The following is a 22361-nucleotide window of genomic DNA, read 5'->3' on the forward strand; positions in this document are numbered from 1 at the left end:
ATAATGTTCGAATGTCTGTGGTATGATATTGGACCTAAATATATCTGTAGACACAGGGATATAGGTGCCCACACCATGTAATGAAAAGGTTGGCCATCTTTAATAGGTATACTTGGGTGTATTTCGTTTCCCCTGTATTTGCCGTTCTCTAACCGAGCGCACTGGGGGACGCAATTAGGCGTCGTTTTAACCAGCTCATGTAAAAGTTATAGCCTTCATGCGCTCTTCCTCTTCATGGGTTCATTTATGTCCACATTTAATAAAATTTGCACCCTTGACGACACTACAGCCAGTGTCGTCTTAGTTTGGTCGCCTGAACTAGGCTTGTTCATTGATGAAAGTCTGTCAGGGCATGGGTTGTTTCTAATGGGATTTCAAAGAGGGGAAAATAACAAGTTGTAACAGTCAAAAGTTATGTTGCCAAGACTGAGGGTAGTCGGTGCCGGTTAGCAGCAGCCACCTGGGGACGAAGTTTGTCTTTGGTGAAGAATGACCGGTCACAAACGACAAGGTACAGTATTGAACCAAGGGGAAATGTATTTGTGACTGACAAGGCTACGGTAGACTTGATGCGACTAGAATTCGTTCACAATGGCGAGTCTATTTTACTCATGTTAATTTGTCTGAATATCAGCATAGCAGGTCATATTATGATATGAAGCATTGATAAAGAAGTGACTTCAACATTTTAATGTTTAATAAAGAGAAATAAAATAACTTCTCAGGGAAAACCAGCTTTATTGACCATAAATCTCTTTTACAATACTATTGAGATGGTGATCCCATAGCACTGTTAATACATGTATATAGTATCAAAATCAGAAAGGTCAACAAAACAATTAGAAAATGAAAAGAAAAAACACTCAAGTTAGGCTTCCCTATATGTTTGTAATCAACACATAGGCAACTTAACAGTTGTTTTCTATCCAACTATTTTGATTAAGAGAAAAGAGAAAACAAATGTTTGTAAAAGAGTGGATTTATATGATGTGTTGTTAAGTTAAACAAATGGATAAGTGCACTTGAAGATGGGAAAACGTTAACAGTTAAATACAATTAGTTGTAAAATACATATAGCAGGCACTTTTTGACTCATTGATATGTTGAAAGAAGGTTAGGTTACAAGGAGGCCTCTGACAATGTGAAATAGGCTGGCAATTCAGGGTACATGATGGTCAATAACAACAACACTGGACACATTATCCTTTGCATACAATGGCCATCATAGGATTGTACTGCGACAAGAGAAATTACCCCAAAATACATATCTAAATTTGTTTCTAAAGATCTACTGGTTACAGTTGGCTATTAGATGCATATTACACAGTCAACATCTGATAAAGATGTTAACCACTCAATAGCACCCGAAGGAACAGCCATTCATGATTCAAAACAATGTCCTGAAGAAAGTATGGCTTTATGAGCTTCAAACACAGACAATATCAGGTCCAAAAGTTCATATGATGACACAAACAAATACTCACATATACTTTATTAACATATAAATGTAATAGAAGATACCATTTGTAACACATTTCATAGCAATATTTCTCTTAAAAAGAATGAATTGTTTAATCGCAAAGTAAATCATTGCACCTCTGGTCCAAATTGCAACAAAATACAGGTACATTTCATTGGTTGAAATAAAAAGACAACACACATTCTTGTTAAACGATGTCTTCTTTGGGATCTGACCAAAGCCACAGTTGTTTATGGTAAACACCTAGCTGAGCTCTGTGTTGTACGGTGACCATTCACCCTGGCCAGTTAAAATCATTGGTCAGTCAAGTGGGGTCTCAACATTTACTCGCTGTAAGCCCACCTTTTGGTGACTGCATTTTTCTAATCCAAAAAACCCAAACAGAAAACAGACACCGCCAAACAGATGGTTCTTGTGCTCACTAAAATAATAGCATGCTAGTGTAAAGGCAAATATCAGTTATTGGCAGGAGGATGTGAATTTAATCAAAACGGAGAAGCGGCAGTGAACAGGACCTAAACGCTCATTTAAATCTCAAACTATCAAGGACTACCTCAAAGACTTGGATGCATATATATATATATTTTTTAGCATTATCCAAAAACAAAACCAGTGGCACTGTAACGCTCTTGAACGTGAGACAAATAAATCTAAGAAAAAAAATACTTAAAATAAACATCCTAATACAGCTTTCACCTTTTACCCCTTTAATTATCTCACCCTAATATTGCTCCTCTTCAAGCATAATACCTCTTCGTTTTCCTCTTTGCTCTAATATAGCCTGGGGATGTAGCCCCTGAACATCGGATTTGTCTTCGCTGTATATGCATATGTGTGTGTGTGTGTGTGTGTGCACGTTTCATCACTGCTCCTGCCCGTCCTCCCTGAGCTCGGAGGGCAGGAACTTGTACTGCTGCTGTCGGATGGTGGCCAGCTTCTTTCTGGCCTCGTCCAACTCCCTCTCCTTCCTCAGCATTTCCTCCTGGGCAGCAATGATCTAATAGACAGAACACGACCGGTTAACACCCTGATCTAACAGGCAGAACACAACTGGTTAACACCCTGATCTAACAGGCAGAACACGACTGGTTAACACCCTGATCTAACAGACAGAACACCACTGGTTAACACCCTGATCTAATAGACAGAACACCACTGGTTAACACCCTGATCTAATACACAGAACACCACTGGTTAACACCCTGATCTAATAGACAGAACACCACTGGTTAACACCCTGATATAACAACAGGCAGAACACAACTGGTTAACACCCTGATCTAACAGGCAGAACACAACTGGTTAACACCCTGATCTAACAGGCAGAACGCAACTGGTTAACACCCTGATCTAATAGACAGAACACCACTGGTTAACACCCTGATCTAACGGGCAGAACACCACTGGTTAACACCCTGATCTAACAGGCAGAACACCACTGGTTAACACCCTGATCTAACAGGCAGAACACGACTGGTTAACACCCTGATCTAACAGGCAGAACACAACTGGTTAACACCCTGATCTAATAGACAGAACACCACTGGTTAACACCCTGATCTAACAGGCAGAACACACTGGTTAACACCCAGAACACACCGCCTCTCATACATAGATGAACAGAACAGGCACATGGAAACACAGGTACACACATCAACAGAAATACAAAACATGCCTCATATGTGATCTTTAAGAAAATAATTCTGAATATGAATTTGGGTGTCATAGAATGACACTGTCTTCCTCTATTGCACTGAAATATTCCTTACATCGATGGGAAGTTTGTGTGAAAATTCAAGCAGGCTCTCATGGCCCTCTGCTTACCTGAGCAATGCCGCCCACCATCTTGCTCTTAACAACCACGGCCTGCTCGTCTTGGGCGTCAAAGGCTGCTTTCTGTGCCGCCTTCACCAGGCTATCGGAGGCCCTCTTAACAGCATTTCCGGCAGCCTGTGGAAGTTCAGAATGGACAGTAGGGACAAGGTGACACAATCTCTAAGCCAAAACCCAAAGCATTGACACTTTAAGATGCTTACAGACACACACTTTTCTGTGATATTCAGAACATTGTGTGCAGGCCTTTAAAGACGAGTGTAATCACATTTCAATACTGTAGCTCTGTAAGTAAAAAACACAATTCCAGACAGGATTTTAAAAGTGAATTGGGTTCCCAAAAGGGGTGTGGAACACTAGCGACTGACTGACACATAGCTTTCGGTTAAGACCATTACTTCTCCACTCCTACTGTTCATAAACAGTGCCCCTGGAAAGGGAATGTCTGCCTCCGCCAGAGCTAGTGGCTCTCTCTTCACGCTTGGGGATTGCTTTAAAAGGCAATAAGGAGCTGTTCGCCGTAGTTCACTTGAAGCAAAACATACTTGTTACAGAGACTCACTTGGCAGCCCATTACAAACAAGGAGAGTTTTTTTTTTCTCCTTTTGAGGCTTCGCTGAGAGAAAATAGGTACCGTGCTGGCAAGGCTAGAGCTGCTTTCCTGTCCAATTCTCCCTCCCCTTATACTATCTCTATGGTCGGAATGTCACTGTTAGCTTAGCCCTGACATAAAACACAATGCTAGACAACCCCGTCGGATCCCCAACAGCTGCTAGTCAGTAAAAGACGCCAGGTTTGTTTTCCTGGTACTGACCAAAATAGGGTACAGGTGGGGGAGGTTGAATTGGATAAAACCAACTGTCAAACTTACACTTCTTTCACACTATTGTGCAAATCTGAACCATCTTGTGCTGGCTTGGTTATTTTTCTTTCAGTCATTTTCAGCACCCTTCCAAGCAACTATGGAGGAATCGTCACCAGGCAGGGGCAGCACAGTTTGGTTTGGCTCAGTAGTGGGAAGTGGGTTCATCGTTTTATTTTTTATGCCCAAGGCAAAATATCTCGTACAAACCCCAAGTGGTTTTGTTTCATACATTTGATATACACAGTTGTAAAAATAGATTGCTATCCTTTCCTGAGGTGTATTTCCATACCACTTTGATACGACAGCAGTCAACACTGCTGTCAGTGTTCCATTCTCTCATTTGTCGAGTATGTCAGGGATGTGCAGTATATGGCTTCATTTAGCAATTTGCCTCATGGCTATCACCACATCACAGCCATGACAAAACATGTCATAACATTATTGATTTTATACAAAGGGTTAACAGCATTAAAAACCCAGATGATTTCCAAACCATACATTTTTCAACAAAACGTGATACTACATTCACCAACACTGGTTGTCAAGTGTTATTGATATTAACTGCCGTGTAAAGCAAAACTACCCAAGCACTGGTCGATTGTTCTAGAACTTTGCAGGTTGCTATGGCAAACAAAAATGGTTGCTATGGAGTCTATACCTCCCTTGCTAGCTAGCCAACTACACAGCTAACAATTCACTTCAAACTGGAGCTGTTAATTAAGACTGGAAACTAGCTGCATTTTGTTTCTTTTTTTCGTGTTTATCAATTGTCAAGGCTTTTTACAGTGGAAATCAGATGTATAAGTTGCATGGCTGGGCAGACGAGACAGTGGATCTGTAGTCGTAGTAGTAGCAGTGCGTTGCTAAGCAACGACGTAACCTATGGCACTTTTTTATGAATGTGGCCATGTGTATGTTGTCTAGTATATCATAGGCCGGATAGACTAACAATGGCAATTCCAATCCAACCATTGTATAATGACTATTTAACCCCCTCTGGTCTGATACCCCCTGTTGCCTTCACTTCATGTCAGGGCCAGTCAGAATACCCATACACCCTGCGGCCACTTACCTACCACACAAGCCTTACACATAGCACTACAATCGATTCTTAATCTTAACAGGTTTAATAACCAGGCAACGTTGACTAACTACACGGCCTTTCGAAAGGGATTGGAAACAAACGTGGAGTCTTCAACTTCTCCAGTGTGGCAGTAATCAAAGGCCGTAGCTAGGGTACAGACATTTTCAAAGGCAATGTATGTTGTTTTGAGAGACACTGTATACACAACTATATGGGAATGACCCAGCAGCAGCTGCAAGCCCGGAACAGCAGGAGATAAGCCGCTGCTGATTGGGATGAGAGAATATGAGCCGGTTGGCTGGTTGGTGTGCATAGAGCTGGGGGGAGATCCTGTAACTACACAGGATCTACTATTTCCAGAGAGTGGACTGACTGTGGATGGCCCACGTCAGTAATGCTGGGACAGTTTTGATAGGCTGGACTTCTGATTTTCACACACAGTTCTGAAACAGAATACCCTCCATATATGGATTCTGGAAATTATGAGTTTCCATGACGACACACCTCTAAAAGATAGTTTGCTAAACAGGAAGTTAAATTTATCTTCTGCTGTGTCACCAGAGAATACTGACAGATAAGTTTCTACTGAGGTCTGAATGAGTTGGCTCCTCGCAGTACTTATCAAATGGAGAAAAGGATTGGGGCCTTTGGAGACAATAGACAAGACCTCCTCACCCGTCCTTTTCTTTATGGAACAGACACTTCTAGAAATACTGTAGCAATGGGATGTTAATAGATAGAGCCATTGATTTAGACCGTGACATGTCTCCCTCCCTCGGAAACCATTTCTCAGCTCCGGCCTCCTTCAAATGAGCCCCAACTGTGTTCTTTGACAACAAAAAATGTTTCTAAGAAATAAAAACTGCAGAACCCCAGAAGGACTGGTCTAAGCTGGTCTAAACGTTATTGTTGAAGAGGCAGTAGAGACAAAAGCCACAATTAAAATCAAATGGCAGGGACGTAGTTTAGGCAAGGAAAGGTACAGTGAGTATTGACAGGGTCTGTAGCCATTAAAGACTAATAGCATACAAACGGAAATCACTGTGACCAAATCAGGCATTGCTTCACTGCGAGGGTTAAGGCTGTGCTAAAACCAACAAAGACACACGTCACTACCCTATGGGATACTCAGTCTTTATGACGCTATGGGATACTCAGTCTTTATGACGCTATGGGATACTCAGTCTTTATGACGCTATGGGATACTCAGTCTTTATGACGCTATGGGATACTCAGTCTTTATGACGCTATGGGATACTCAGTCTTTATGACGCTATGGGATACTCAGTCTTTATGACGCTATGGGATACTCAGTCTTTATGACGCTATGGGATACTCAGTCTTTATGACGCTATGGGATACTCAGTCTTTATGACGCTATGGGATACTCAGTCTTTATGACACTATGGGATACTCAGTCTTTATGACACTATGTCAGTCTTAATGACACTATGGGATACTCAGTCTTTATGACACTATGGGATACTCAGTCTTTATGACACTATGGGATACTCAGTCTTTATGACACTATGGGATACTCAGTCTTTATGACACTATGGGATACTCAGCCTTTATGACACTATGGGATACTCAGTCTTTATGACACTATGTCAGTCTTAATGACACTATGGGATACTCAGTCTTTATGACACTATGGGATACTCAGCCTTTATGACACTATGGGATACTCAGTCTTTATGACACTATGGGATACTCAGTCTTTATGACACTATGGGATACTCAGTCTTTATGACACTATGGGATACTCAGTCTTTATGACACTATGGGATACTCAGTCTTTATGACACTATGTCAGTCTTAATGACACTATGGGATACTCAGTCTTTATGACACTATGGGATACTCAGTCTTTATGACACTATGGGATACTCAGTCTTTATGACACTATGGGATACTCAGCCTTTATGACACTATGGGATACTCAGTCTTTATGACACTATGTCAGTCTTAATGACACTATGGGATACTCAGTCTATGACACTATGGGATACTCAGCCTTTATGACACTATGGGATACTCAGTCTTTATGACACTATGGGATACTCAGTCTTTATGACACTATGGGATACTCAGTCTTTATGACACTATGGGATACTCAGTCTTTATGACACTATGGGATACTCAGTCTTTATGACACTATGGGATACTCAGTCTTTATGACACTATGGGATACTCAGTCTTTATGACACTATGGGATACTCAGTCTTTATGACACTATGGGATACTCAGTCTTTATGACACTATGGGATACTCAGTCTTTATGACACTATGGGATACTCAGTCTTTATGACACTATGGGATACTCAGTCTTAATGACAGATTCATAGCAAGTTTACCACTGTTTCACCATTGAAAAACCTTTTGACTGACTGTTTATCATCAACTGACCCCCTCCCCCCGTCACATTAGTTTTTATGTACAGACTGAGCAGCTGCCGGGGGGTGGAGGACACAATAGGAGAAGTTCTATAAGTACATAGCACTCTGACCTGTAGCCTCTTCATGGTCTGGGAGTCCTGGTCAGCCTTGACCTTGCAGGCCACCAGGAGCTGGGCAGTGGAGGCAGACACCTGCTTGGCCGAGCTGACAAGCTTCTCCTCGCTGGCGTGGCCCTGCACCGCCGAGTTGGCCGCCTCGCACAGGTTGCTGGTCGCTGCAGCAACCATTCGGGCCTAGTGGAACAGAGAGTTGGAGAAGAGGGCTGTGAATGTATTCTGTTTGTCATCAAATCGGTGAGATACATGAATGCCTCTATTATTAATTCACATGTGTAGACAAGAAATGATGCCACCATAAATATGAATAAGTTATATTCCTTGGTGCTACTTTAGGTAGATTTTGATCATCTACTGGTTAAGGAATACTCAAATACCTCATCTACTGGTTAAGGAATATTCAAATACCTCATCTACTGGTTAAGGAATACTCAAATACCTCATCTACTGGTTAAGGAATATTCAAATACCTCATCTACTGGTTAAGGAATACTCAAATACCTCATCTACTGGTTAAGGAATATTCAAATACCTCATCTACTGGTTAAGGAATATTCAAATACCTCATCTACTGGTTAAGGAATATTCAAATACCTCATCTACTGGTTAAGGAATATTCAAATACCTCATCTACTGGTTAAGGAATATTCAAATACCTCATCTACTGGTTAAGGAATATTCAAATACCTCATCTACTGGTTAAGGAATATTCAAATACCTCATCTACTGGTTAAGGAATATTCGAATACCTCATCTACTGGTTAAGGAATTACAGTGACACTTACGGCTGAAATGAGACCTTGAGACCACTGTCCATCATCCACTGCATTGGCTGGGCAGGCACCGACCTGAGAGAGCACAACAAAAGAGAGGGAGAGTTAGTCTGAGCACACAGGTCTGGGGAGAGAGTCAGTCTGGTCTGTGGAGAGAGTTAGTCTGGGCACATGGGCCCGGAGAGTGTAAATCAGGCCCGGGGAGAGTGTAAATCAGGCCCGGGGAGAGTGTAAATCAGGCCCGGAGAGAGTGTAAAATCAGGCCCGGAGAGAGTGTAAATCAGGCCTTGGGAGAGTGTAAATCAGGCCCGGGAGAGTGTAAATCAGGCCCGGAGAGAGTGTAAATCAGGCCCGGAGAGAGTGTAAATCAGGCCCGGAGAGAGTGTAAATCAGGCCTTGGGAGAGTGTAAATCAGGCCCGGAGAGAGTGTAAATCAGGCCCGGAGAGAGTGTAAATCAGAAATCAGGCCCGGAGAGAGTGTAAATCAGGCCCGGAGAGAGTGTAAATCAGGCCTTGGGAGAGTGTAAATCCGGCCTGGGCCACTCAGACGGTGTTGAATGACTACAGCATGAGTTAAGTTAGACGTTAATTCCCAGCAGACACAGCTGGGCAAAACTGGTTGAAAAGACATCAAAATTACATTATTTCAATCAGTGAATTGCCCCCTGGGTAGGCCCCATACCGTACTGATAACTCTGGTGCGCTTACCTTCCCTTGGGCCACCAGTTCCCTCTGGGCGGCTGAGGCAGCTTTGACCAGAGCACTGGTGGCGGCTGCGATCGATTTGGCCGCCTCCAGGATCTGCTCCTCGAAGTTCAGGCTCTCGTCCGCTTCCTGTTAATAAAACACAGAGAATGTTGGAGTCACGAAACACGTTAAACACGCCATAACCTACTTTATGACGCGACAAGTTGAGGACGCGTTTACAATACACATCCTGAGTGGTGTTAATAGGCCTGTTCTACTCTACACCACTATGATGAGTACAGAGGGTGTCAACTACATACAGTATGTAACTCAAGCCCTCAACTCAAACATGAACATCTAAATGGATATCTAGTAGAGGTCGACCTATTTATCGGAATGGCCGTTTAACTGGGGCCGATTTCAAGTTTTCATAACAATCGGAAATCGGTATTTTTGGACATCGATTTAAATTTTTTTTGTATTATTATAATATATTTTTTACACCTTTATTTAATCTTTATTTAACTAGGCAAGTCAGTTAAGAACAAATTCTTACTTTCAATGACGGCCTAGGAACGGTGGGTTAACTGCCTTGATTTTTACCTTGTCAGCTCGGGGATTCAATCTTGCAACCTTACAGTTAACTAGTCCAATGCTCTAACCACCTGCCTCTCATTGCACTCCACCAGGAGCCTGCCTGTTACGCGAATGCAGTAAGCCAAGGTAAGTTGCTAGCTAGCATTAAACTTATAAAAAACAATCAAACTTATCATGTGTACCTAACCATAAACATCAATGCCTTTCTTAAAATCAATACACAGAAGTATATATTTTTAAACCTGCATATTTTGCTACAAGAAATCCAGGTTAGCAGGAAATATTAACCAGGTGAAATTGTGTGACTTGTTGCATTGCACGCAGAGTCAGTGTATATGCAACAGTTTGGGCAGCCTAATTTGCCAGAATTTTACATAATTATGACATAACATTGAAGGTTGTGCAATGTAACAGCAATATTTAGAATTATGGAAGCCACCCGTTAGATAAAATACGGAACGGTTCCGTATTTCACTGAAAGAATAAACGTCTTGTTTTCGAGATGATAGTTTCCGGATTCGGCCATATTAATGACCTAAGGCTCGTATTTCTGTGTTATCATGTTATAACTAAGTCTATGATTTGATAGAGCAGTCTGACTGAGCGGTGGTAGGCACCAGCAGGCTTGTAAGCATTGATTCAAACAGCACTTTCATTTGCATTTGCCAGCAGCTGTTTATGACTTCAAGCCTATCAACTCCCGAGATGAGGCTGGTGTAACTAATGTGAAATGGCTAGCTAGTTAGCGGGGTGCGCGCTAATAGCGTTTCAAACGTCACTCGCTCTGAGCCTTGGAGTGGTTGTTTCCCTTGCTCTGCATGGGTAACGCTGCTTCGAGGGTGGCTGTTGTCGTTGTGTTCCTGGTTCGAGCCCAGGGAGGAGCGAGGAGAGGGACGGAAGCTATACTGTTACACTGGCAATACTAAAGTGCCTATAAGAACATCCAATAGTCAAAGGTTAATGAAATACAAATGGTATAGAGCTAAATAGTCCTATAATTCCTATAATAACTACAACCTAAAACTATAGAAGAAATATAGAAGACTCATGTTAAAAGGAACCACCAGCTTTCATATGTTCTCATGTTCTGAGCAAGGAACTTAAACGTTAGCTTTCTTACATGGCACATATTGCACTTTTACTTTCTTCTCCAACACTTTGTTTTTGCATTATTTAAACCAAATTGAACATGTTTCATTATTTATTTGAGGCTAAATTGATTTTATTGATTATTATATTAAGTTAAAATAAGTGTTCATTCAGTATTGTTGTAATTGTCATTATTACAAATAAAAATAAAAAAATGCTAAATTTAAATTATTATTTAAAAAAAAATCAGATTATCAGCTTTTTGGGTCCTCCAATAATCGGTATCGAAAAATCATAAATCGGTCAACCTCTAATATCTAGACATTTTAAGTGGACGGTATCATTACTGTAGGGGTGTTCAAAGTGGACAGCGTACAGCTAACTAGTCTAGGAGGCCTCTATCCTTGAGGTCAAGACTGCGTAACCCTTTGCACGAGGAGTGGAGCACCAACACATGGTCTCTGATCCATAGGTGGAGGGTTAGTGTGTGACTTTGTCCCTCGCAGAGAGGCTTAGCTGGCTGGGCGAGGCATGGGGACCTCCTGACGCGGGCAGAAAAAGCCTCCTCACCTTGGGTTTGGTGCGGGGCCTCAGCAGTTCCAGTTTCCTGGCGGCTGCTTCAATGGCAGCAGCAGCTCCCAGAAGCTCGTTCTCAGCGATGACCGTGGGGTCCTCGGGGTCCACCCATTCCGTTCCTGTTGACACACACAAATGACATGTTAGTGCTAAACAACAGTACTCTTATTTATGGTCACTATGAGGCATTACTGAATGCTCCTGTACAGTACATCACATGGTTATCTTCATAACAGTTTTTGTCACACAGAACAATATGCCCCAAAGTTGTACTCTCAAAATGGAATGGTAATAAACATTCATTTTGCAGGTATATACAGTGTGTTGGTAGCCCATTGGTCCAGTGCATCACATTCAACATCATATGGTTACCATATACACACTGTTATAGTTCTCTTCCAAAGGAATTTATTTTTCCACCAGTGAAAAAAGGGAATATTTAAGTTATCCTTTTTAGATAAAACTAATAAATCTATTCACGCCACCAAATAACTGATTAAAATACACTGTTTTGCAATGAAGGTCTACAGTAGCCTCAACAGCACTCTGTAGGGTAGCACCATGGTGTAGCCGGAGGACAGCTATTTTACATCCTCCTCTGGGTATATTTACTTCCATACAAATGGTAGAACAAACTCCCTCACGACGCCAGGACAGCGGAGTCAATCACCACCTTCCGGAGACACCTGAAACCCCACCTCTTTAAGGAATACCTAGGATAGGATAAAGTAATCCCTCTCACCCCCCCCCCCTTAAAAGATTTAGATGCACTACTGTTCCACTGGATGTCATAAGGTGAATGCACCAATTTGTAAGTCGCTCTGGATAAGAGCGTCTGCTAAATGACTTAAATGTAAATGTAAATGTACAAATCCTAGGAGGCCCATTGTTCTCACCCCTTCCATAGACTTACACAGTAATATTGACAACTTCCAGAGGACATCCTCCAACCTATCAGAGCTCTTGCAGTATGAACTGATATGTTGTCCACCCAATCAATGGATAAGAGTATTAATCTAGTACTGAAAGAATAAGCTACAGCTAGCTAGCACTGCAGTGCATAAAATGTGGTGAGTGGTTGACTCAAAGAGAAAGACAATAGTTGAACAGTTTTGAACAAATTAGCTATATATATATTTGATTGTATTTTTTTCACTTAGCTAATGCAGCTAGCTAATTTAGCCTACTCAAATACTTGGTTCAAACAGAAAATAATTATATTTATGTTATCTAGCTGGCTAAGGCTAAGTGATGATGTGGTTTGTATGTGGCAGATACAAAAGTGAACTGTTTGTGCGGGTGATCAGGGGTGTATTTAATCCGCAGATTCGGTTGAAAAACGTTTCTTAAACTAAAGCAAATGGAACGAAATCGGGCTAAACCTACCTGAGTTTGTACTAATGATTACACCCTAGATCAGCTTAGATGCAGGCAAGAGTGTGCAAGGCGGTATTGAATGTGTCACTGTCGGTCACCTTGATTACTCAAACTTGTCTCTTGACCTGTGCACCTATGTTATAAACTTTCATTCGTAGCCTAGGTTGTAGCAACCTCATGATGGGTATAGTGAAAATTTGAGTATCGTGTAGTAGCCTAAACCTATTGATGTTACATTGAGCTGGGTGAATGGAATATGAATGAGAGTCATCCAATATGCTGTAACACAAATAAGGACATGGTCATAAATCTCACAGATTTTAAACAGCACTGACCACCTCTGCTTTCCACATCCTCTGTCCTACTCATGCCTTTAGATTGGTAATGTATTCATACTGCCGATATGATGGACAGCCTTTCAGTGGGCTGTTACCACGTACTGCTCACCACATCAATCTCTACGTCTTTTACCAGAGAGCAGATATAGACGTTCCTGTCTCATCGTCTGTTAAATCAAGACGTGGCATTATCACCAAGCCAGCGGCGAGGATTCCCTTTCAGGCTAAAGCATCTCTATCGGGGACTGCAGAAGATTGCTCTTTGGGGGGCTCTAGTATTTCCCCTCTAAATTGGTGGGCAATGTGCTCATGGTGCTGGCTTGAGGACGACGCGCGGCTTGTTCTTGACACCTCCAGGATGGGGACTGGAGACGGCCGTGTGAAAGAGAAGGGCCTGTCGGGCAGCAGCTGAGGGGGGGGGGGGGGGGTGCTGTAAATTGAGTCTCAATGTTATGCGGGGCCCCCCTCTCTCTGACGGGCTGAGTCTCATTCCAGAGATGTGCCACCCTTCCTTTCTTTCTGCCCTCGTTCGATGTGCTTAACAAATCTGACATGACTAGGTATAGGTGTAAGCGGGTTTCAGTCATGCTGCTAACACCTATCCTGCCCTATTAGATCTGTGACGCAATAGCAAGCTAGGCCGGAGGGGGAGGGGACAACTTTCAGAAATAAACTACAACCATGGGAAGCTGCCATGCTTCCTCCTAAATAAACTACAGCCATGGAAAGCTGCCATACTGCCTACTAAATCAACTACAGCCATGGAAAGCTGCCACGGGAAGCTGCCACGCTTCCTCCTAAATAAACTACAGCCATGGAAAGCTGCCATGCTGCCTTTTGGATAAAGGCGTCCTCATGCTTCCCAGCCAAAACTGTTCAGAAGAGTTCATGCATATATTATGACAACATTTTGTGATGTATTTGTTGGTTTTGGTCATTGGTAAGGGTTTTTCAGCTGTTCAGGCGGACAACATAGTTTCTAGAGGCAAGCCGAAGTTCGGAGCCGAAAGTCTACACCCCTTCGTCGGTGATTGATTAACAGTAGAGATTCTTCAATAAAGTCTACACCCCTTCGTCGGTGATTGGTTAACAGTAGAGATTCTTCAATAAAGTCTATGCCCCTTCGTCTGTGATTGGTTAACCTCTAGCGTCGAGCAATCCCGTATCCGGGAGCGTAATTATAGCCTCAAGCTCATTACCATAACGCAACGTTAACTATTCATGAAAATTGCAAATGAAATGAAAGAAATATATTCACTCACAAGCTTAGCCTTTTGTTAACAACACTGTCATCTCAGATCTTCAAAATATGCTTTTCAACCATAGCTACACAAGCATTTGTGTAAGAGTATTGATAGCTAGCATAGCATTAAGCCTAGCATTCAGCAGGCAACATTTTCACAAAAACAAGAAAAGCATTCAAATAAAATCATTTACCTTTGAAGAACATCGGATGTTTTCAATGAGGAGACTCTCAGATAGCAAATGTTCATTTTTTCCAAAAAGATGATTTGTGTAGGAGAAATCGCTCCGTTTTGTTCATCACGTTTGGCTAAGAAAAAAATCTGAAAATGCAGTCTCTACAACGCCAAACTTTTTACCAAATTAACTCCATAATATCGACAGAAACATGGCAAACACTGTTTAGAATCAATTCTCAAGATGTTTTTCACATATCTATTCGATGATAAATCATTCGTGGCAGCTGTGTTTCTCCTCGAAGCAAACGAAAAATACACGCAGCTGGAGATTACGCAATAATTGCAACGGAGGACACCAAGCGGCCACCTGGTAGATGTAGTCTCTTAAGGTCAATCTTCCAATGATTTGCCTACAAATACGTCACAATGCTGTCGACACCTTGGGGAAACGACAGAAAGTCTAAGCTCATTCGTGACCCATACACAGCCATATAAGGAGACATTGGAACACAGCGCATTCAAAATCTGGGGCACTTCCTGTATGAAATTTCATCTTGGTTTCGCCTGTAGCATTAGTTCTGTGGCACTCACAGACAATATCTTTGCAGTTTTGGAAACGTCAGAGTGTTTTCTTTCCAAAGCTGTCAATTATATGCATAGTCGAGCATCTTTTCGTGACAAAATATCTGGTTTAAAACGGGAACGTTTTTTTATCCATAAATTAAAAGAGCGACCCCTATATCCAAGAAGTTAACAGTAGAGATTCTTCAATGTCGTCTATGCCCCTTCGTCGGTGATTGGTTAACAGTAGAGATTCTTCAATAAAGTCTACACCCCTTCGTCGGTGATTGGTTAACCTCTTGGAACACTAGGGGCAGTATTTCATTTTTGGATGAAAAAACGTTCCCGTTTTAAACAAGATATTTTGTCACGAAAAGATGCTCGACTATGCATATAATTGACAGCTTTGGAAAGAAAACACTCTGACGTTTCCAAAACTGCAAAGATATTATCTGTGAGTGCCACAGAACTGATGCTTCAGGCGAAACCAAGATGAAACTTCAAACAGGAAATGAGCAAAATTTTTGAGGTAATGTTTTCCATTGTCTCCTTATATGGCTGTGAATGCGCCCTGAACGAGCCTACACGTTCTGCCGTTTCCCCAAGGTGTCTGCAGCATTGTGACGTGTTTGTAGGCATATCATTGGAAGATTGGCCATAAGAGACTACATTTACCAGGTGTCCGCCCGGTGTCCTTTGTCGAAATTGGTGCGTAATCTTCAGCTGCACGCATTCATCCATGTGATTCAGAGGAGAGAGGAGACTTCCACGAACGATATATCATCGAAGAGATATGTAAAAAAACACCTTGAGGATTGATTCTAAACAACGTTTACCATGTTTCAGTCGATATTATGGAGTTAATTTGGAAAAAAGTTCGGCGTTTTGATGACTGATTTTTTATTTTTTTTTGGTAGCCAAACGTGACGAACAAAACGGAGCGATTTCTCCTACACAAAGAATCTTTCAGGAAAAACTGAACATTTGCTATCTAACTGAGAGTCTCCTCATTGAAAACATCTGATGTTCTTCAAAGCTTTTCTTGTTTTTGTGAAAATGTTGCCCGCTGAATGCTAACGCTAAATGCTACGCTAGCTATCAATACTGTTACACAAATGCTTGTTTTGCTATGGTTGAAAAGCATATTTTGAAAATCTGAGATGACAGTGTTGTTAACAAAAGGCTAATAAGCTTGAGAGCTAATATATTTCTTTCATTTCATTTGCGATTTTCATGAATAGTTAACGTTGTGTTATGCTAATGAGCTTGCGGGATAATTACACTCCTGGATACAGGTTTTTTTCGTAGCTAAACGTGATGAACAAAACGGAGCGATTTGTCCTAAACAAATCATCTTTTTGGAAAAACTGAACATTTGCTATCTAACTTAGAGTCTCCTCATTGAAAACATCTGAAGTTCTTCAAAGGTAAATGATTTTATTTTAATGCTTTTCTTGTTTTTGTGAAAATGTTGCCCGCTGAATGCTAACACTAAATGCTACGCTAACTATCAATACTGTTACACAAATGCTTGTTTTGCTATGGTTGAAAAGCATATTTTGAAGATCTGAGATGACAGCGTTGTTAACAAAAGGCTAAGCTTGAGAGCTAGCATATTTATTTCATTTCATTTGCGATTTTCATGAATAGTTAACGTTGCGTTATGGTAATGAGCTTGAGGCTGTATTCACGATCCCGGATCTGGGATGGTAGAGATTCTTCAATAAAGTCTACGCCCCTTCGTCGGTGATTGGTTAACAGTAGAGATTCTTCAATAAAGTCTCTCGTCACTCAACGAGAGACTAATCGTTTTCATGCACATTTTTTAAATTGAGAAATACTGCACCAAACAACTTAGTTAGATGTAGTTTGCTGAAAATATATGACAGATTTCTTGAGTTATCTTCAGACTATATTTCAGACTATTCAGACTATTTTGAGGAAGTGAATACTCGCTATGGCTTCTTTCTTGTTTTTCAAGCAAAGGTATTTGAAGGGAGTTCATTTCGGCTAGCTGAATTCAGCTAGGCGCCAGCCAAACGGAAGCCTGCTGACGCCTTAAGGACGGGAGAGGTGGAAGAGCGACACGTGGGGAATGTAGTTCTGTAATAATAAGAGGTCAAGGTACCCTTCATGGCCTCGGCGGCCTGGATGAGCTCGGTGACGGAGCCTGCCACACGCTTGGAGTAGTTAGCCAACTGCTGCTTGAGCTCGTGGCTGGGCTTCTGGATGATCTGTGGGAAGGGGACAAAGGAGAGACAACAACAGTTAGTTAGTCTCTCTCTCTCTCTCTACTAGGGTCTTTGTAAAACTAACACTAACACCTCGAATCCTCTCTCCTCAAAAGACATTGGACCTTCTCCTCTAATACAGTTAAGGAGGAGGAGATAGGAGGAATCCTAGAAAGACTACTTGAGAGAGTGAGCCACAGCCCCCATTGACGCCTTCAAGAAATTGCAATTCAATCTGGGCTTCTGGATGTCACCTGCTATACCTACTAACACAATGGAGTCTTCCATTTGGGACCATGACAATGTAACACTGCTGGGTCTTCCATTTGGGACCATGAAAATGTAACACTGCTGGGTCTTCCATTTAGGACCATGAAAATGTAACACTGCTGGGTCTTCCAGGACCATGAGACTATTTCGAACTCACAGTTAAAGGTCCTTAAAAAGAATTGGGTGACAAATTTAAGATACAGATATCAGGCTATTTACATTAAGCAATAAATAAAGGTGCTACAAAGACACCTTGTTAACAAACATAAACCATTCAGCCTCCACATGCCAAAGCACATTAGCAGTTTAGTCCAATTGGATGTGGACATGGGTGATCATGTGGGAAGAGCTTGCTAGTTGGTAGTGGCAGGGTGGTAGTGGGAGAGGGTGGGTTATCCCAGAGCCATAGGCAGTGTCTGAATATGTTACCAGACATCAAATATTTTCTTACCCCTGTACTGGTTTCTGCAATTCCTCTCAAAGCTCATTGGATGAGAGGATCCAAAGTACCTCCCTCGGTCCTCCTGCAATGAGCTTTGACAGCTAGTAATGTTTTCAGACTCAGCCATAGATACAGAGTTCAGCTAACTAGTTCAGAGTTCAGCCGTTACAATGCATTCTCACCAGAAAGGACCAGCCTTGGAACATTTGGTGCCAACATGGTATGGTCTATAGACGTCTAGCCTCAAACAGTCAAACTCAGTATAAATATACAGTACATGGCTCCAACCAGCCCCAGGCAGTGCCCCACTCATTATGTGTGTGTGTGTCAGTGTCCTCAGAGTGTCCTCCAGTGAGATGGACCTGGCCAGTTGGGCCTGGCAGATGACAGGTGCAGGGCATTAACAGTGCTCTGTGCCTGTGGGACACACTGCGCCGAGGCACGCTGCGCTCCAGCTCATTCAGATGCGCTACTAGGAAAAGACAAGAGGAGCAGCGTGGCTGCACAGGAATGGGTGGCATGGCCGCTAGCCACACGCAAATACATACTGTACGCAGGTCTACACAGGGACGTAACACACACAGGAAAGTCACATTTACACACGGGAGTAACACATACACACACACGTAATGAGTTGACCTGAGCCCCAAGGTCATGGAGAACTAGAATAAGGAACTTACACTTTTGAAACAATACAGGGCATGGGAAAGTAATGAGTTGTGTGTATTGTGCACTCAGGCAAAGAATTCCAACACACTCGGGCACAAACACATTATGTACATATACCTTGTACACACATTATGACAAACGCAAATCTCCATGCAGCGAGATAACATTAGTTGCATATGTGTTGTTAAGAACAATCTCTGTATTTCTCGATGCATTGATGTGTCAACTTGCTAAAAATCTAACATTATTTATAGTATTAGGATACTACCATAACTACCATATTAGGATACTACCGTATTAGGATACTACCGTATTAGGATACTACCGTATTAGGATACTACCGTATTAGGATACTACCGCCTCTCGTATTAGGATACTACCGCCTCTCGTATTAGGATACTACCGCCTCTCGTATTAGGATACTACCGCCTCTCGTATTAGGATACTACCGCCTCTCGTATTAGGATACTACCGCCTCTCGTATTAGGATACTACCGCCTCTCGTATTAGGATACTACCGCCTCTCGTATTAGGATACTACCGCCTCTCGTATTAGGATACTACCGCCTCTCGTATTAGGATACTACCGCCTCTCGTATTAGGATACTACCGCCTCTCGTATTAGGATACTACCGCCTCTCGTATTAGGATACTACCGCCTCTCGTATTAGGATACTACCGCCTCTCGTATTAGGATACTACCGCCTCTCGTATTAGGATACTACCGCCTCTCGTATTAGGATACTACCGCCTCTCGTATTAGGATACTACCGCCTCTCGTATTAGGATACTACCGCCTCTCGTATTAGGATACTACCGCCTCTCGTATTAGGATACTACCGCCTCTCGTATTAGGATACTACCGCCTCTCGTATTAGGATACTACCGCCTCTCGTATTAGGATACTACCGCCTCTCGTATTAGGATACTACCGCCTCTCGTATTAGGATACTACCGCCTCTCGTATTAGGATACTACCGCTTCTCGTATTAGGATACTACCGCTTCTCGTATTAGGATACTACCGCCTCTCGTATTAGGATACTACCGCTTCTCGTATTAGGATACTACCGCCTCTCGTATTAGGATACTACCGCTTCTAGTATTAGGATACTACCGCTTCTAGTATTAGGATACTACCGCTTCTAGTATTAGGATACTACCGCTTCTCGTATTAGGATACTACCGCCTCTCGTATTAGGATACTACCGCTTCTAGTATTAGGATACTACCGCTTCTAGTATTAGGATACTACCGCTTCTAGTATTAGGATACTACCGCTTCTAGTATTAGGATACTACCGCTTCTAGAATTAGGATACTACCGCTTCTAGAATTAGGATACTACCATATTAGGATACTACCATATTAGGATACTACCGCTTCTAGAATTAGGATACTACCATATTAGGATACTACCATATTAGGATACTACCATATTAGGATACTACCATATTAGGATACTACCGCTTCTAGAATTAGGATACTACCATATGAGGATACTACCATATTAGGATACTACCGCTTCTAGTATTGGGATACTACCGCTTCTAGTATTAGGATACTACCATATTAGGATACTACCGCTTCTAGTATTGGGATACTACCATATTAGGATACTACCATATTAGGATACCTCTGCTTCTAGTATTGGGATACTACCATATTAGGATACTACCACTTCTAGTATTGGGATACTACCGCTTCTAGAATTAGGATACTACCATATTAGGATACTACCACTTCTAGTATTGGGATCCTACCGCTTCTAGAATTGGGATACTACCGCTTCTAGTATTGGGATACTACCGCTTCTAGTGTTAGGATACTACCATATTAGGATACTACCACTTCTAGTATTAGAATACTACCACTTCTAGTATTAGGATACTACCACTTCTAGTATTAGAATACTACCACTTCTAGTATTAGAATACTACCACTTCTAGTATTAGAATACTACCACTTCTAGTATTAGAATACTACCACTTCTAGTATTAGAATACTACCACTTCTAGTATTAGAATACTACCACTTCTAGTATTAGAATACTACCACTTCTAATATTAGAATACTCCCGCTTCTAGTAGCTGTCATATTATATTACATTTTGTGTGAAATTATCTTGCGGATAAAGTTCGGAACGACACAATTTTATGTTTACAACTTTTAAAGACCCACATCACTATACTGAAAGTGTTTCCGTTTGAAAGAATACATATGTGTTTTTTGAGCTTCCATACTACACAATGAGGATGAGGAAGTGAATCTCTGGTTTCTCAAAAACAAGTGAAACGAAAGCTTTTTTTAATTTATTTTTTTACAACCAAATAAAATGTTAACTTTTTCTTTAAAACCAGCTTGACAGCCAGGTAAGTGTAGATCTGAGGTAATATAATTGTATTAACAATTTTAGAGCCAGATAAGGAGAGATGTGTGGATCTGATCTAGGATTTGCTGAGGACAGTGTTTTCAGGGCGGTGAAAGTATGTCCCCAGAACTGGGTCAATGTAGCTCCACACTCGTGCAGTCAATCACATAGCCTTACTAATACTCACCGGCTACATCATCACAGTCAACAGTGAGACCCAGAACATTCACAGGAAATTGGGGGGAGGGTGGAGAGGAAATTCATCAGGCCTTTCGGTTACATTTTAATAGACATTTAATTTCACGGTGGAGAAAGTATAAGAAAATACCAGGTGAGAAAATGTGCATGGAAATGGTTCGTAATGTGATATCATCTTAATATCGTCTGATTTTCATGTAAATCTATAGTAATGAACAACTTAATCATGGCAGAATTCTATCTTGAGATCTGTGCATGTGACAAAAAATGTCTGAAATCTCCCATTGACATCAATGCATGATTTATGTGAAAGTCTGAGTCAGTCAACGTCCAAGTAAGCACACAGATTTCAAGTTACGATTTGTCCCTTTTGATTTTTCTTTTTGCAACCAAACAAGCAATTCAACAGCTCCCAAATATAGTTCCAATATCCCTGCACCCTGAGGAAGTCCCTTGCTGATTAGTTCCTGAGTGGAATCCAAGAGCTCTAGTGGTCACCATGTTAACCGATATCCCTTCCTTCTACACACCATCTCTATAATAGACATGACTGTGGCTTAACACCTTGCGCTCCCCGCCCACCAATTAGACCAGTCTTAGACAGGGGGTGTTGAGGAGGAAAAAGGACTTTGACATTATATGTGACCTCTGACATTGGGAGTGGGGGCGGGGCAATGGGTTGGTTTTAATGATAGATAAGGCTTTTTATGTCCCATGGCAGCAGATATGTCATAAATCACATGGTAAATTAATCTCTATGTGTGGTGGTGGGGGGAGGGTTTGGTGGTTGTGTGTCTTGGCAACACCTCTTGGGACAATATTGACACGCTTTGCTCAGTTATGGGGGCAGAGGGGCAGGTCTAGTATTTTGGGAGCTATAGGAATTGCTGTTTGAAACGGTCTCATCCAGAGCCCTCTGAAAGATGTGGGGTGAAGGAACGGAGGGAGGGGGTGAAGGGAGGTAGATCATTTATTTTAATTTGAAC

At 41.8% G+C, this 22361-nt stretch overlaps 1 protein-coding gene across 4 annotated transcripts in view; it reads right to left on the minus strand.

Annotated features, from left to right (window-relative positions):
* Window positions 1–718: 718 nt before the first annotated feature.
* tln1 (talin 1) overlaps window positions 719–22361 on the minus strand; it is a 166279-nt gene continuing 144636 nt past the window's right edge. For all 4 annotated transcript variants that reach the window (XM_065017219.1, XM_065017217.1, XM_065017218.1 and 1 more), the window contains 7 exons: window positions 17325–17430; window positions 11494–11618; window positions 9259–9384; window positions 8563–8625; window positions 7772–7954; window positions 3305–3430; window positions 719–2477 (listed from right to left, as the gene is read on the minus strand). In XM_065017219.1, coding sequence (XP_064873291.1) covers window positions 2343–2477; window positions 3305–3430; window positions 7772–7954; window positions 8563–8625; window positions 9259–9384; window positions 11494–11618; window positions 17325–17430 — 864 coding nt within the window. In that variant the 3' untranslated portion in view covers window positions 719–2342. The remainder of the gene's footprint in view (window positions 2478–3304; window positions 3431–7771; window positions 7955–8562; window positions 8626–9258; window positions 9385–11493; window positions 11619–17324; window positions 17431–22361) is intronic.

Source organism: Oncorhynchus nerka, linkage group LG4 (genome assembly GCF_034236695.1).
Source record: "Oncorhynchus nerka isolate Pitt River linkage group LG4, Oner_Uvic_2.0, whole genome shotgun sequence".
NCBI classification, from domain to species: domain Eukaryota; kingdom Metazoa; phylum Chordata; class Actinopteri; order Salmoniformes; family Salmonidae; genus Oncorhynchus; species Oncorhynchus nerka.